General features: G+C 38.4%; 1 protein-coding gene across 2 annotated transcripts in view; it reads right to left on the reverse strand.

Moving 5' to 3' along the window:
* The window catches only part of ZNF407 (zinc finger protein 407), a 387,621-nt gene that overhangs the window by 226,176 nt on the left and 146,424 nt on the right, over nt 1-15,021 (reverse strand). For both annotated transcript variants that reach the window (XM_027526301.1, XM_027526302.1), the window contains exon 4: nt 13,918-13,992. In XM_027526301.1, coding sequence (XP_027382102.1) covers nt 13,918-13,992 — 75 coding nt within the window. The remainder of the gene's footprint in view (nt 1-13,917; nt 13,993-15,021) is intronic.

Genomic DNA, 15,021 nt, shown 5'->3' on the forward strand with positions numbered 1-15,021 from the left:
TGAGAGTTAAATGCAACTTTTAAAAAGTTTTATAGAATAAGAAGACAATAGTAGGTGATATGACTTGATATAAGCCACAAATGGATAAATTCATTTGGCTTCAAATTTATGTTAAATATCAGTTTATATTTGCAGTAAGCCCCATGGTCACAAATGCACTCTGACACATTTCCTCATGCTAGATTAAAAATGTTTCATCTTGTTCACTTGACAAAGAGTCACTAGGTAGTTTCTAACGATGTAATATTCTCAAGAAAGATGTTGTTTTATACTTTATATTCCAACAAATGCTAGCATTACTGATGCCACCATTGAAAGAAAAAAAAAATGAAAGAAAAGAGTGAAAGTCTATCTTTTCTATACAATGCATCATTGTAAAAGTTTTACACCAATACGTTCAGACTAAAAACAAACTTATTTAAACAAATACACTCAGACTTTTCTAATTTTATATATATGTGTGTTACATTTTATCAATAAGCACCTGAAAAGGGGGGAGAATTTATTTTTCATAGCTACATTAAGCTGTACATATTTAAGCACCAATTTTTATGAGTAAAGATGCTGAGAAGATACTAAGCATTACATGCAAAAGTATGAAAGACCAGTCGTGAAAGAGCACAGCTTTATGAAAGAACAATAGAATCACAGCTCTTTGTTCCCAAAGAAGGATGCAAAGAAATTACAGAATTCAGAGACACAGACCACTTTTTAATTGTCAAAATTTTGAATATCTAGATGGTCTAGATCAAGTCTCTCTGAAACTGGTTTTATACCTATGAAATGTAAAGTTCTCTTTAAAATCCAAAATTCTGCATTACTCTACAATAAGCTACCTGATGTTAGGGCCAATTAAATACAGTAAGCCACTGACATTTCTAAGGTATATGAACTGAGACCTTTAGAAAGCCTCGTAGAATATGCCTTCCTTCATAAAAGGTGGTAACGTGTTCAAAAAAATTAAGTAACCCCTTTAGAATCTCAGTGATTCTATAAATATAGCTTAAAATCATGAACAAAGCTATGAGTTCTTCCAACAAACACTAGGCTGTATTTCAGAGCATCACTCCGGTGTCACGCACCCTGTATCCACGGGCAGGACGAGATGAGGAGGGAAAGCGTGAAGGCCTCTGCAGACAGGGACAGAAGGCACACTCGCAAGGTCCCAGCATGTTCTGCCAGGACCTCAGTCACTGGATAACGGAGCTGAAAGCCAGGCGAAACCAGTGGCGGACACGAGAAAAAGAACGGAAAAGCAGAGCTCAGCCATTTAAACAAAGGGGCATCTAAGAAGCAGCTATTTCTGACTGAAAGTAGCAGGTTTCATCTTGGGATGAAAGGCCTCCATTTCCTAGGACAGAGCTCAGCCCAACTTTTTTCTCAGACACTGCCGGGGGCTGACCACGACTCCTAGCATGTAGGAGTGGTCCTTCCAGAGACGTGCCTCTTGTGATGGCGGCTCCATCAGAGGAACAGCTGTTGGTTCCCAACCTTCTCTAAGAATGGCTTCATTCAGAAGCAAGCACTGGTCCCAGGCAGGGGTCAGCAGAGCGCCCCTCCACTGCTAGCCTGAACTTACGCAAGGAAAAGTACCACTAAAATCTCCAAGTCAAACTTTTCTCATAATAAAAAGTGAGTTGATAGCCACATGAATTAATGATTCCCCACTGTAATTTCAGATGAATTTTTAACTTTATTTTATTTTTAAACTTTACAATATTGTATTAGTTTTGCCAAATATCGAAATGAATCTACCACAGGTATACCTGTGTTCCCCATCCTGAACCCTCCTCCCTCCTCCCTCCTCCCTCCCCATCAGATGAATTTTTAAAGACTAGTGATGTTCTAAGAATTGACAATTTTGTTGATGTTTTCCATTCATAACATTACCAATCAGAGAGCCATCTCTTCAAGACTCTTATCAAGTTTTCCTCCTTCACTGAATGGATGCTTCAGGTACTGGCTAGAGAACCAAAGAGAGGGTTCTAAAGCCAACTCTCTCTGTTGCCCATCAAGCATGATGTGGGTCGTTTAAATGTGGCAAACCAGGGTCTCACTACACAGACCTCAGGGCACAAAACTGGGCCAAATAAATTCTGCTCATCATTGGTCCATTTGTGGCTCCATTTTTAAAATTTACTCACTCAATAAGAGAATGAACATCTGTGAATTTTCCACTGAACATCAGAACTAGAACATTACATTCCAGCTTTTAATTCAGTCCTACCGTGTATCTCTAGCTCAGAGTGACTACGCTCTTGACATTTTTATCATTCTTTCTTTTATTTCCATCAGATCCAGACGTTGATCTGTTTGATTAACCTGGTTTGGTCTTTATGACTTCTCCAGAGGCGCGAGACAACCATGACAAGCCGAGCACACTGCGGCCTGAAGGCGGGCCCAACTTCCAGCTAAAGAGGCTCTCTTTAGTTTGATGAGGAGCCTAAGGCTTCTGTGAGGCACAGAGAAGGTGCCCCGCCACTGATGGAGTCTTTGGACCCCTTGGCAGCTTCAGACAGAGCATCTGGTTTTTACTGATTTTACACAGTAGTGTTCCATGTAAAGTTTAACAGAAAGAGAGAAACCAAAAATTCCCTGAAACTTTGAACATGTTCATATATTGCTACTACTATGAGTACTAATAAATAATAAGCACTGGGTTAATTCTTGTTAGAAATTTTCCTAATCTTCAAAATCTGATTACCATATCAACAATATTTTTTTAGAAAAAGGAAAGCATAAAATTTTAAATACCAGATATCCAGCCATAAGACTGCCACTTCCTAGTTGCCAAAAACATATGGCATATCCATTATTATTTAATTGCAAATGTGAAATGAGAAAAAACATTCTCAATATTATAGTGCACTATGAGAATGAAAGCGGAAATTATTGTTTTAATTAGCTTCAAAGAAAATCTGTGTATAATTTTAAAAAAAACTTCATATATATTCCACTGAATCTACTATTTCCCATAATCCCTTTCTGCACCAGATTAGCATGAAAAAAGAGACAGAGATATAGGTTTAAACCTCAGCAACTAAAAATTTCTTTAATGTTTTTATCTAACAATAAGTACTTATTATGTTAAAAAAAATGCTGTGTTTATATATAGTATGACTTTTTTTTGGTACTCGTATAAGTATAAATCTATGTCCATGTCACCATAACCCTGAGGAATGAGAACATGTGTCCTGGGCCTCCCAAATGAGAAGACAATAAATCCACAGTGACTCAGGAAGAATGCATTTGAGGTTGACGCAATTAACAGGCAGGACCACAGATAGTTACATACACTATTTTGCAATACTTTTATTAAAATGTGACTATAAATCGTACGTTACACCCGTTAGGAAAAAGTCCAACTTAAAAAAGGAAAATTTCAATGAGAATTTTAATATCTTAAATTATCAATATTCACTGAAGATCAATCACCTTCTGACAGCCTGAGACAAGGAGGACAGTTGGAAACCATAACCCTCAAGAAATGACCTGTGTGGACCCAGGGTATAAACCCGGTGTTTTTAAAAGAATAAAGAGAAACAAAGCAGAATGTGCTAAATTGTACATCAGTCTTCTTCGGAGTAAGAAGAGATTACATAGAATGCAGATCCAGAGCAGGAATTTCACAATGCGACAAAACCTGGGCTTTGAAAATACAGCTGTCCCAGGCCTAGAAGGCATGCCAACATGGCTTTCAGTGGACACAGAGTGGAAACAGTGAACAAAGTATGATCAGATGGGTTTCCTAGTATCCTGACCCAATTTCTATACCCACACACTACATAAGGGAATCACTCACTGTCCCTAAAAAAAGCAAGAACAGGATTACATTAAAACTCAATGGAAATTATTACTTCCCTGAAAAGCAGATTTTGATATTACCATCACATTTCAGAAACAGTTCTAAATAGAATTAGGTTTGCCTCATAGAAAACTGCCAGTATTTGATGGTTTTTAACCTACGTGTTGATTTCACATGCTTCAACCTTATATCTTAGAACGTATCAGTGGGCATCATGATGGTTCTGAAGGGAATGAAAGGCCTGCTGAAACAGAAGGCAGTCGTTCTGCAGACCGCTGGCATCACCAGGAGGCCGACCTGCCTCATGAGGAGCGTGGCTGCCCGCCTGTTTCCTCCAAGCACGAGGGAGAGGGCAGCACAGGGCTGGTGGGGCACTCCTTGGTCTGAAGCTCACAGTGGGATCCTCGAGCAGCCCAGGGCTGAGGGGAGATATCTTGGAGAAAAAACCCTCGATTTCTCCCATCAGCGCTCTGTGGCATAATGAAATGTAAACTTCTTGTTTTTCATCTGTTAAAATGGATCATCAAATTGCTTTGATCCAACTTTACCAAAATTACTTTAGAAAGCTTGTAAGTTTCCTGAAAATTCCTCAGAAAAATTTTAAACCTGGACTTTTATAAGCAACTACCAAGACATCATGAATATAAAGAAAGTCTCACAAGAAGTCATAATGAAACTGTATGAAAGTTGGTAATTAAGCATAATTGAAGGCTGCAGTGAACATATAGGCCTTTGTTCTCTTTAATTCTGGTGCTGACTGGGAATTAAAGATAAGAGCTTAGGGCATATTTTAGTCAGAGTCCAGATGTATAAGCCCCAGTGTTCTAAAAGCAATTTAAGTGAAATAAAAGAAGAGAATGGCCAAAAATATTCTAGATGCCTGCCAAGGGAAAACACCTACCTTCTGAACATTTAGCATACTTGATTGATCATAGTGGGGATCACTTACTCACTGACTTCAAAGAGAGTTAAAAGAGCAGGTATTCTTATACCCAAGATCTGACTGAACTACTAAACTAAATGGTAGCCCCACAAAAATCCTTAAAAATTAACCTGTCATATTAAACAACAATGTACTAACACACGAAAAAACAATTAGAACATTCATACTAGAAAAGGTATAGTTGACCTTCTCCACAGAATTCAATTTGATCTTATTTGTATATAGGAATGAAAAAGGAGGCATTCCTCATTTAATAAAGATTATCATTACTAAATCATACATTTCTGGTGTAGTAACTCAATGAACTAGTACTAGATTACATAATTATACACAGTATCATTATAGTTTTTTGGGTTTCTGCTTTGGGAGATGGAGTTTATATATATATTGTTATATATATATATGATTATATATATATATATATATATGCTGTTGTTTAATCACTAAGTCTTGTCCAAATCTTCTGTTACCCCATGGACTGTAGCCCACCAGACCCCTCTGTCCATGGGATTTCCCAGGCAAGAATACTGGAGTAGGTTGCCATTTCCTCTCCAGGGGATCCTTCCTGATCCAGGGATTGAACCCACACACATACAAAGGTGGCTCTTTAGCATTGAGTCACTGTGTATGTATATATTCTTTATTCATCAAAGTTCCATAGGAATAGGATGAAAAAATAAAGACAGTTTAGAGATGGAATAAACAAGGAAGAAACTCACAGAAGGCAGGCGCCTCATACTGAAGCTTGAAATAAAATAGTGACTTTGATTGACAATCAGGATAAAAGAAACATGGCAGCAGTGTGATGAGGGCAGGAAGAACAAAAGCATAGAGGAAGGGGGAAGTAGGTTGCAGAGGTGGAAACAGACCGTGTCTAACAAAATGCAGGCCCCCTCGGAAATACCACGGGTTTCGTTCTTGACCACCCCAATAAAGCAAGAAAGGGAGTCACAAGAATTTTTCAGTTTCCCAGTGCATATAAAAGTTATGCTTACACTACATTATACTGTGTTAAGTATGTAATATCATTATGTCTAGAAAATATCTGACTGCTAAAAACTGATTGCTAAAAACTAACCATCAATCTAAGCCTTCAGGTCATGGTAACAACATCAAAGATCACTAATCCAAGGTCAACATAAAATAAAGTAATAATAAAAGTTTAAAATCTTGTGAGAATTACCAGATGTTGACAAAGAAATCAGAAGTGAGCAAATGTTACTGGAAAAATGGAGCTGACAGACTTGCTCGCCACAGGGTCGCCACAGTCCTCTACTTTGTAAGAAATGCAATATTTGCAAAGCACTGGGAAACAAGGTCTGCGTAAAACCAGTGACCACAGGGCTTATTTGCAGGCAAGCTCCGAAGTATGGATGGGGAGAGGCGCCTGGCACTGAGGGGAGTGGCTGGAGCAGGGGAAGCAGGCAAGAGTCCAGGAAGCATCTCTGCGACGTGACCCGAGAATCCTCCCTGTGGTCTGAACTCACGCCAAAGGCTTGCTGGCTTCCCTTGTGTGGAGTGAGATGCGACGCCGGCGCGGCGTTCTTGGTTCTCTCCCACTGGCCGTTCCATCTCTCACTGCCCCTTCCAACGTCACCCTGAAGGAATACTCCCACCTGTGCTCCCCTCCTAAACAGCACTAAGCGGGCATCTTACCTGCTCATTTTCTGCCCACTCCCTTCCCCCAGCCCCGGGACGCACTAGAGCAGGAGCAGCCAAGCTCGCACACACCTCACTAGGGGCCTCCCTTAAAAGGCGCCCCTTCAGAAAGGCCTGTCTGAAAGCAACAGCCAGACCAGACACCCTCAGGAACAGCACTTCTGCTGTGTTTTCACCAGCGCCTCCAACTTGATAAACTCCCCCTTCCCTTTACAGGTGTGTCGTTCCTGCATCCTTCGCCTCCGTCCGTCAACCCCAAATCGGAGGGGCATGAGACCAGAGGGTGCATGATCTGCAAACACGACAGGCCAGCTCAACTTTGGAACACAACAGCAGCAGATGTAGTCAGTGTCGACTGGGAGAATCAATTAATAAGTAAACTAGATGTCTTCATGAGCAACCCCCAGAACACCTCTGAGACAGGATTAATTGTTCCCTCTTCTAAACCTTTCTTTTGTATCATTGTGTAGCCTTTCTTTCTACATACTATGGATAACTGCATAACCTACAATATCTTCTGAAGAATAAGACTCATATAATACTCGTGTCTATTTCAATGCTCAAGAATAAAACACACAGAGAGAAATCAAATGTTAGCTTAAAATTAAAGAATGAATCTTAGAAAGAGTAGAAAACAGTCCTATATCTCTGCAGCACACATATGCTCTAACACCTCGGCCTTCTCCCCTACTAACAGCAGGGTTTCCCCCGGAGTAGCAGACATGGTATTTCAGCTGTGACACACTATGAGCAGCAGTTACTTCTGACAGAGTAGAGAGCAAGGACCCTGGTATAAAAGTGAAGCAACCCTCCCTTCTTTGGCAGGGGAGGAAATGCCATGTCTGCTCAGCACACTCTAGGAGCAAGCATTCCTCACAATAAAAGACAATCTTGAAGAGTAAAAAGCACCATTTAAAGTGCACTATATTCGCAAGGATAGTTTTTAAAAAGTCTCATCACAGGGCTATGCCCCACTGGACACAATGCCCCCAGAGCACAGGGCTGGAGACCACGTCCTCCCAGACAAATATTGACCCTACTTCACAAATATCCCTGTTGCAAAACTTCCCTTGAATTATGTGAGCTTTGATTTATATGAAGTTGTTAAAATATACCACTCACATAAAATGGGAATTTCCCATAAGGGAAAAAAAGATGAAACTAGAAATAACAGTAGTAAATAAAATGCATTCCATGAAGTCCACCCTACTTTCTGGAGATGAGTTACAATTTTGGCACTGAGCTTTCCAGAAGTAAACATAAGGAGGAAAACTCAATTATACACATGATTTGCTAGTACTTAAGGTCAAAAAGGCACACCTTTTCCTGAAAGAGAGACTGGAAAGAAACTGCCCCCAACCATCTCACTAGGAAGATACGATCTATGTCCAGGAGCAGCACGTTGAGCAAGATCTTTACAAAAAAGACATGACTTCTCAAAGCATTCTGAGATTTGTCCTTATCGTAAAAACTAACTACAAGATCAGTCAAAATGTTACTGGAGGTGGAAAGCACACACAGGGGGAGGAAGGTGAGCGGCTGTCCTGATGGAAGGACACCACTCACAGTCCAGCCACGAGAAATGAGTGGAAGGAACATTTACTCAGAACAGCAAACTAATCTATCAGACAAACACACAGCATCGAGATACTCCACACAGCCCTGGGTTGAGCAGCTGAAGCAGGAGTAGGGCTCACACCGCTTCATTGAAACTGAGGGGCCCAAGGGAGTTACGAGCCAGGAAGGGGGTTTTCTGTCCCCTCACAGGTGAGCCAGGAGAACCATCTGTGACTTGGCCCAAACACCTCTCCCTAGAAAGTAAGCTGGAAACTTCCACACACAGATGACAAGCTGAAACTCCAATATTCTCACCTTACTTTTGCTAATGTTCACCTCTAAAATTTATGAAGTAGGAACTAGAATATACCCATTTCAGTAAGAAAACATTTGTCATAAGGCAACCACAGAATATCTAAATTGCCCATTTAATTTAGAAATACTACCCAAGTACTAACAAGATAACTTTGGTGGAAAATATATACTCACCTCCTTATGAACCTTTATAAATGGTCAGATTAAGTCAGTAAAACACAGAAGAAAGTTTTCTAAAAATAACAACCCTGAGTAAATGATGTGACTTCTATCTATCTTCCCACATGGGCGTAATTATTTAGCAGGGTTATCTGTCTATTCCATCCAACTTCCTTAAATAAAATGGTATTAAATGATCACAGGATATTATTTATACACTAGACGCCATCTACAGATGACAAGGAGGAGAAATGGGAGAAGGCAGAAGAAAGGGTGTCCTCGGCTCACGCAGAAGCAATAGTAAGTCACTCAAATAGAACAACCTCCCACTCGTTAAAACAAGCAATCCAAGATAGAAGGAACTGAAATGTTTTTCCTCCATTTTGGCTCAACAGAATTATTTCTTGTATAAATATTTTTTAAAGCAGAGAGGAGCCCATAGACACTTAATTTTTCCAAAATTGGGCCTCATTAAAAAAAAAAAATCACTAACCACTGATTAAAAGAAGAACTGAGAGGGGAGACCAATCAACAACAGTGACTGGAGAGCAGGCCTGTGCGACAGGCACGTGACCGACACGTGCTGCAAAGAACAGGGCTCAGAGACGAGAAGACGCACACTCAACACAGGACGGAACATCTCAGCGCGCTTCCCTGGGAACCAACTGCCTGTTTCAGTGGTAAGATAGAAACAGAATGTACCGTACAGAAATTCACATGGAATAAACAGCAAGGAAAACAGCTGATCCTTTAAGAAAAGAAGACACAGCAATACCAATTTCACCAAAAGGCAAGTTATTTATTTAAAATGGATAATAACGGGACAACAACAGGAATTCATCTCACATTATGAACAGAATCTCTTCTAATAGGAAAAATTTGAGTCTAACTAAATACATCCAATTCAGAGTTTTTAGAAAAGGTGGTGTTCTCTCATTTAAAAGTAACCTAGTCAACCCATAATATCTATCACTGGCAAAGTTTCAATAAAAACTGTGCATGTACACGTACATACACTTTTTCCAGGAATGTCTGAGTTTTGGATGATATTTTCATGCTTCAAGAAAAAGGGTGAGCCCCTCTAAACTGAAAGACACAAAACAATGATGATGCTTCCATACAATTTTAACATATAAATACAAAAGTTCTCCATAAAGGAGACAAGACAGACTCCAAAGGACCCTGTAGCAATGGCTCATAGCAAATTAGAGCCAATTTCAGGGCTGCCGTATGCCTATCCCACACTCAGACTAGATAATATCTGGTCCATTTAAAAGGGGGAAAAGATTGTATCAATAAACTCAAAGATACTGTTAAAAGAAAGATGCCTAACCACAAGTTCCAAACGTCTGATGGAGAGAAGTCTGGAAAAATTTTATGGCTCAGCCATCTAAAGGAAGGAAACCCATTCATCTGAACAAAAACACTGGTGAGCCCTGGGCCCGCCCTGGGGGCCTCAACGTACCCCACAGCTGGGCTGAAAATTAGGCACAATCTGGGACTTAGAATATGCATAGACTCCTCCAAAAATTGCTTCATTGAAAAAATATTGAGGTTTCAATCTAGATAGTCATTAGTAACTTGAAAAAACAAGAACATTATATAGCTCCTAGAGTCTCTGAGGTCCATGTCCAGTTTAAAATCCTTTACTGGAAGAGCTGGTTTCGGGAGCACATGAGCCTTCCTGAGACACTTGCCAGTGCAGACGTTTTCTGACATGGTCCCAGACACCACAAAAGCCACTCAACAGCTCAGAAATTCTGAGTGCGTTGTTTCCTCTCCTCCTATCTCCACAGTCATTCAAAGCCCAGCTGATTTCCAAGTGCTGAACTACAAATGCTATCTCTTTCTATTGTAATATGCACCTGGCTTTCACATAAGACATACTTATTATGGCTGTTTCAATTGCGATAATTGTGGATAAGCTCGTTTTCTAGATTACTGTTAGCGAATTCAAAGAGTCATAAAGCTACTCTGGCTTACTGTATTATAAAGAGAATTACTTATTTAAAATAGGGAATACTTTAGAATGAACTCGCAAATTAATCAGCTTATTATTTTGGAATGTGAACTGAATGTGGCTGTATTTAGCTGTTTATATTTAAGTGTACAAGACTTCTAAAATACAGTAATATACTACCTTAAAATAAGTTCATGCAAATTTAGGAATACAAAAGTTGCTCTTATACAAGCAATCACCTCAGGTGTTTCCTGGAGTCAAAAAATATGTATTTGAAATTATTTATTTTTCTGTGGCTAATGACAGTCACGCTGACAAAATTTATTAGTTCATCAAACTATAGTGCAAGAATATGAATTTATTTGTAATAAATTATCATTTTTGCATATATCAGTCAAAGCACAAGGCCTAAATACTTGCAAACAAAATGCATTATTAATTTAATTGTCACAGCCTATTTAGCTAACTTCTATTACTATTTGCCATAATATGCAACACATAAGAGGGGAGAATCAAATTCAAAACATAAAAAGAATAAACTGATTACATTGTCCTAGAGAAATTAAAATATAGCAAGCTTGCAAAACTATAGCAAGGCATTAATGTTTTAAATAGGTAAGAAAAAATGTTTAACTTAATTGAGAGAACACTTCTGCCCAAAGAGATGGTTGAACATGCTGATAAAGAGTTTCTTTGTTTCCTAAGACTATTAAAAGGCATCAATTCCGTCTCCAAGGAGGTAAGGAAGGTGCACTGGAAGGAAGGAGCATTTGGTATTCATCAGGCTAGATTCTGCTCCTTACATCTTACTCTTCTCCAGCTATGGACAAATATTGGTAAATTATGCTGTGGCTGCTGCTACTGCTGCTAAGTCGCATCAGTCGTGTCCGACTCTGTGTGACCCCATAGACAGCAGCCCACCAGGCTCAGCCATCCCTGGGATTCTCCAGGCAAGAACACTGGAGTGGGTTGCCATTTCCTTCTCCAATGCATGAAAGGGAAAAGTGAAAGTGAAGTCGCTCAGTCCTGTCCAACTCTTTGTGACCCCGTGGACTGCAGCCTACCAGGCTCCTCCGTCCATGGGATTTTCCAGGCAAGAGTACTGGAGTAGGTGGCCATTGCCTTCTCCAATGCTGTGGCTGAGGCCCTGGCATTCCAACTCAGCCTCTCTATGCAAGAAGAGGGACTGCCCTATTGATAAGCAGATACTATAAATAAGAGGCCTGCTCAAACACAGGAATTTTAGCAGTAAAAACAATTCAATCTAATGTTAAGCTCAGAGGAACTCTGCAGTCACACTACTTAGGAGGGAATGATATAGAAGATGAGGAATGCCTTCCCATTTGAGATTCATCTCCTGATTTTAGGACAAAAAATCATGTAAATGTTAGAGAAAAAGCTAATCATACCTCAAAGGGGAGAAAGACATACAATCCTTCTCTTGCCTCTATTTAGCCTTTCTTTTTGTATCAGGGACTGAAATGAAGGGAAGTAACAGAGAGCTATCCTGGAATGCAGAGGAAAAAGCGAATGGAAAAACCAAAGAGCACAGCTGGAATTTTCAAACACCTAGGATCACATTCAGAAGACATCTACTATCCTTAAGGTGCCTGCAGGATGAATATATGTACAAGGTGATGGATCCTTCATTAATATGAAGGATATTATATTCTTCATTAATATGAGGAATATATTTGAACAATATGAACAAATATATTCAAATTTTTTAAATTCCTAAATAAAAACCAAAATGATATCCTTGAGTTCAAAATATATACTAGTTATACAACAGGGAAATATTTTATTTTTATCATGCAATCTAGATTGAATGTTTTCATTCAAATTTGTTTTGTGAATAAAACACCCTAAGTACCTGTATGCAAAGATTTTCAATGTGAAATATAATAATCACCATGAGGAAGAGCACTAGAATTGGAATCAGAAAAATAACAACTCTAACACTTAACTATTTATAAGATATTGTATATTTCTCAATCTGTCTTTAATTCTGTAATATTAGAAAAATAATGCACCACTAATATAGTAATATAGGCTTCTGAAGTGGCTCAGTCAGTAAACAATCTGCCTGCAATTCAGGGGACCCCAGTTCGAGCCCTGGGTCAGGAAGTTCCCCTGGAGAAGGAAATGGCAACCCACTCCAGTATTCTTGCCTGGAAAATCCCACGGACAGAGGAGCCTGGCAGGATACAGTCCATGGGGTCACAAAGAGTTGGACATGCCTGAGCAAATAAACCACCACAATATGGTAATATGATTAACGAGATAATGCAAGTAAAAGCAACAAGAGCACAGTAACTACAGATGTTTTGTTTCTTAAGTGCTGATAAAACATAACTTTGACAAGTCCAAAATTACAATTTAAATAATAAAAAACTTTCAAATTTCAAGAATAATGCGTCCAGGATCTCCCTAACACATAAATATTGTCTCAAATTAAATATAATGTGACAAAGAAAAGTATGAGAAACCTAAAGGCAGAAAGCAGGCATACATAACATTCCAATATTCTGACATAGTAGACATGTCCAAACAAAAATGCTTAAGAAAACAATATGCCACCAATAGAAAAGTCCAGTTAAATTTCTTGTGAATATAGAAAATATTGATGAGTATTTCAATTTTTCTTAATTATTAAATATTTACAAATATGGCGGAAGAAGCCATAGGCTACAGTGTGACAGAACAAACTGCATCATGACTGGCATTTTACAACCGTATTGAAAACAAAAGTTTAAAGGAGTGTCTGCAGAATTTCACATGCTGTCTTTGAGCATCTGGGGCAAGTCGGAAACCTACCAGGTCTTTACAGGCGAGGATGCTCACACTAGTGTTGAAGGAGCTGCACCTTTTAGATTTAAAGTTTCAGAAGTAGCCAGGCTCACCTGGGAGCTGACACTGCTATATCTCAGCTCACCTAATATAATTAAGTCTGTGTGATGCAGCTAATTATGATACAGCAGCAAGAAGAAAGGAAACCTGGCAGTTGATGACATCGTAATTGTAGTGTTATTTTTCATGACATGGCAACCGTAGTATTATTTGGGGGATGACACAAGATGTATTTCTTTTTCAAATCAGCAATGTTTAATTCTACAGTGAGAATTCAGAAATGTCATTTTAAAACCTCAAAAATACACAAAGTTCAAAGGCAAATAGTTTGGTTTTACATATTTATTTTAGTTCATTCTAATGCATTCGCAGAGGTTGACTCCCTTTAATTTAGCTCTTCTGTTTCAAGGTCATTCCACAAATTGATAAAAAAAATCAAATCCTTCAAATCTTTCCCAATATGTTTAGATCAAATTTTCTAAAATTAAAATGCTACATGAAGTTCTTATGGGAGAATGGCATAATATATGATATTCAACATGAGAGTACCACTCGTGTAAAACATGACGAACTGACTGGATAAAACCGTAGGAGTCACCTCAGCAAACAAAAATCTAAAATGAAAATATACTTATCGTAATCAAAGTATTTTAAATGGATGAAAATTACCTTTCTTTTGGTGTGCCAACTCCATGTTTGCCTAATAGATGTGTATTTAAGTGTTTCTTCATAACAAATGCAACCCTGAAAAAAAAAAGACAAAAAGTTATTATAGAACTAAAACATAAGTCTCAACGAGAAATATATGCAAAATTTTAAAAAATTGACATGGATATATATATTTATAAATACATATAGTTGTAACACAAAAATGCACGTTACAATGTCACTGCATTCTAAGCAGAAAGTTGCATACAGACGGATATACTGCAATACCAGAAAACCCAAGGAAATAACTGCATTGCAATTCACTGGGTCATTTTCTCACTTGTGTATATGAACAAGGACCAAACCAACGATTTTAGCTCTTCAGTCACTGTCTTCACTTGTCAGTTAGTAAGAAAGATAAACCAACAACCTCAGTATCACACGCCCTGCCCCCGAGTCGATCCCACACTTCAATCATGAAATGAGTTTGAGAAAATGTCACTTTATTAAATATTTAAGGGACTATAAAAGAGAAAATGAATAGCCTTCAAGAAGCTTCCTTAAGAAGATGGTAATGATTTGAAGAGAGGTTCTTTAAAATGATATAGATGTTTACCATGTCTGCAACACATGCAAAAAAAATGTACTTAAGTGCCCAGAAGATATCAATAACTAAAACAAACAAAAAGTATTACCCGACATGCTATCTTATTTTACACACAAATCAGATCACTTAAATTCAATTTTGTTGACATAAATATGAAATGGACAGGAATCAGCAGCCACTGAATACAGCACCATTCTTCTACTGAATATAGTACAACACAATTTAATTATGTCGTGTGATTGTTTAAAACAACTTAGATCTCATTCCAAAGCATCAGACTAAAAGAGCTCTCTTGATAAGCGAAAAAATAAAAATTTACCGTTGTAACTTTCAATGTAAAAGGGCTTGCAAACATTTTTGTTAATTATGTATTACAGCTGTCCTTCATAAAGTTAATTACTAATAGCTGAAAGGCAACAGAATCTATTTGCATATGTACATGAAAGGCATGACATATGCAAAAATATGATTTTAATTAGCATTCTATGATATGAAGGGCTACAAATCAAATTGGCATG

The sequence above is a fragment of the Bos indicus x Bos taurus genome, chromosome 24 (genome assembly GCF_003369695.1).
Source record: "Bos indicus x Bos taurus breed Angus x Brahman F1 hybrid chromosome 24, Bos_hybrid_MaternalHap_v2.0, whole genome shotgun sequence".
Taxonomy (NCBI): domain Eukaryota; kingdom Metazoa; phylum Chordata; class Mammalia; order Artiodactyla; family Bovidae; genus Bos; species Bos indicus x Bos taurus.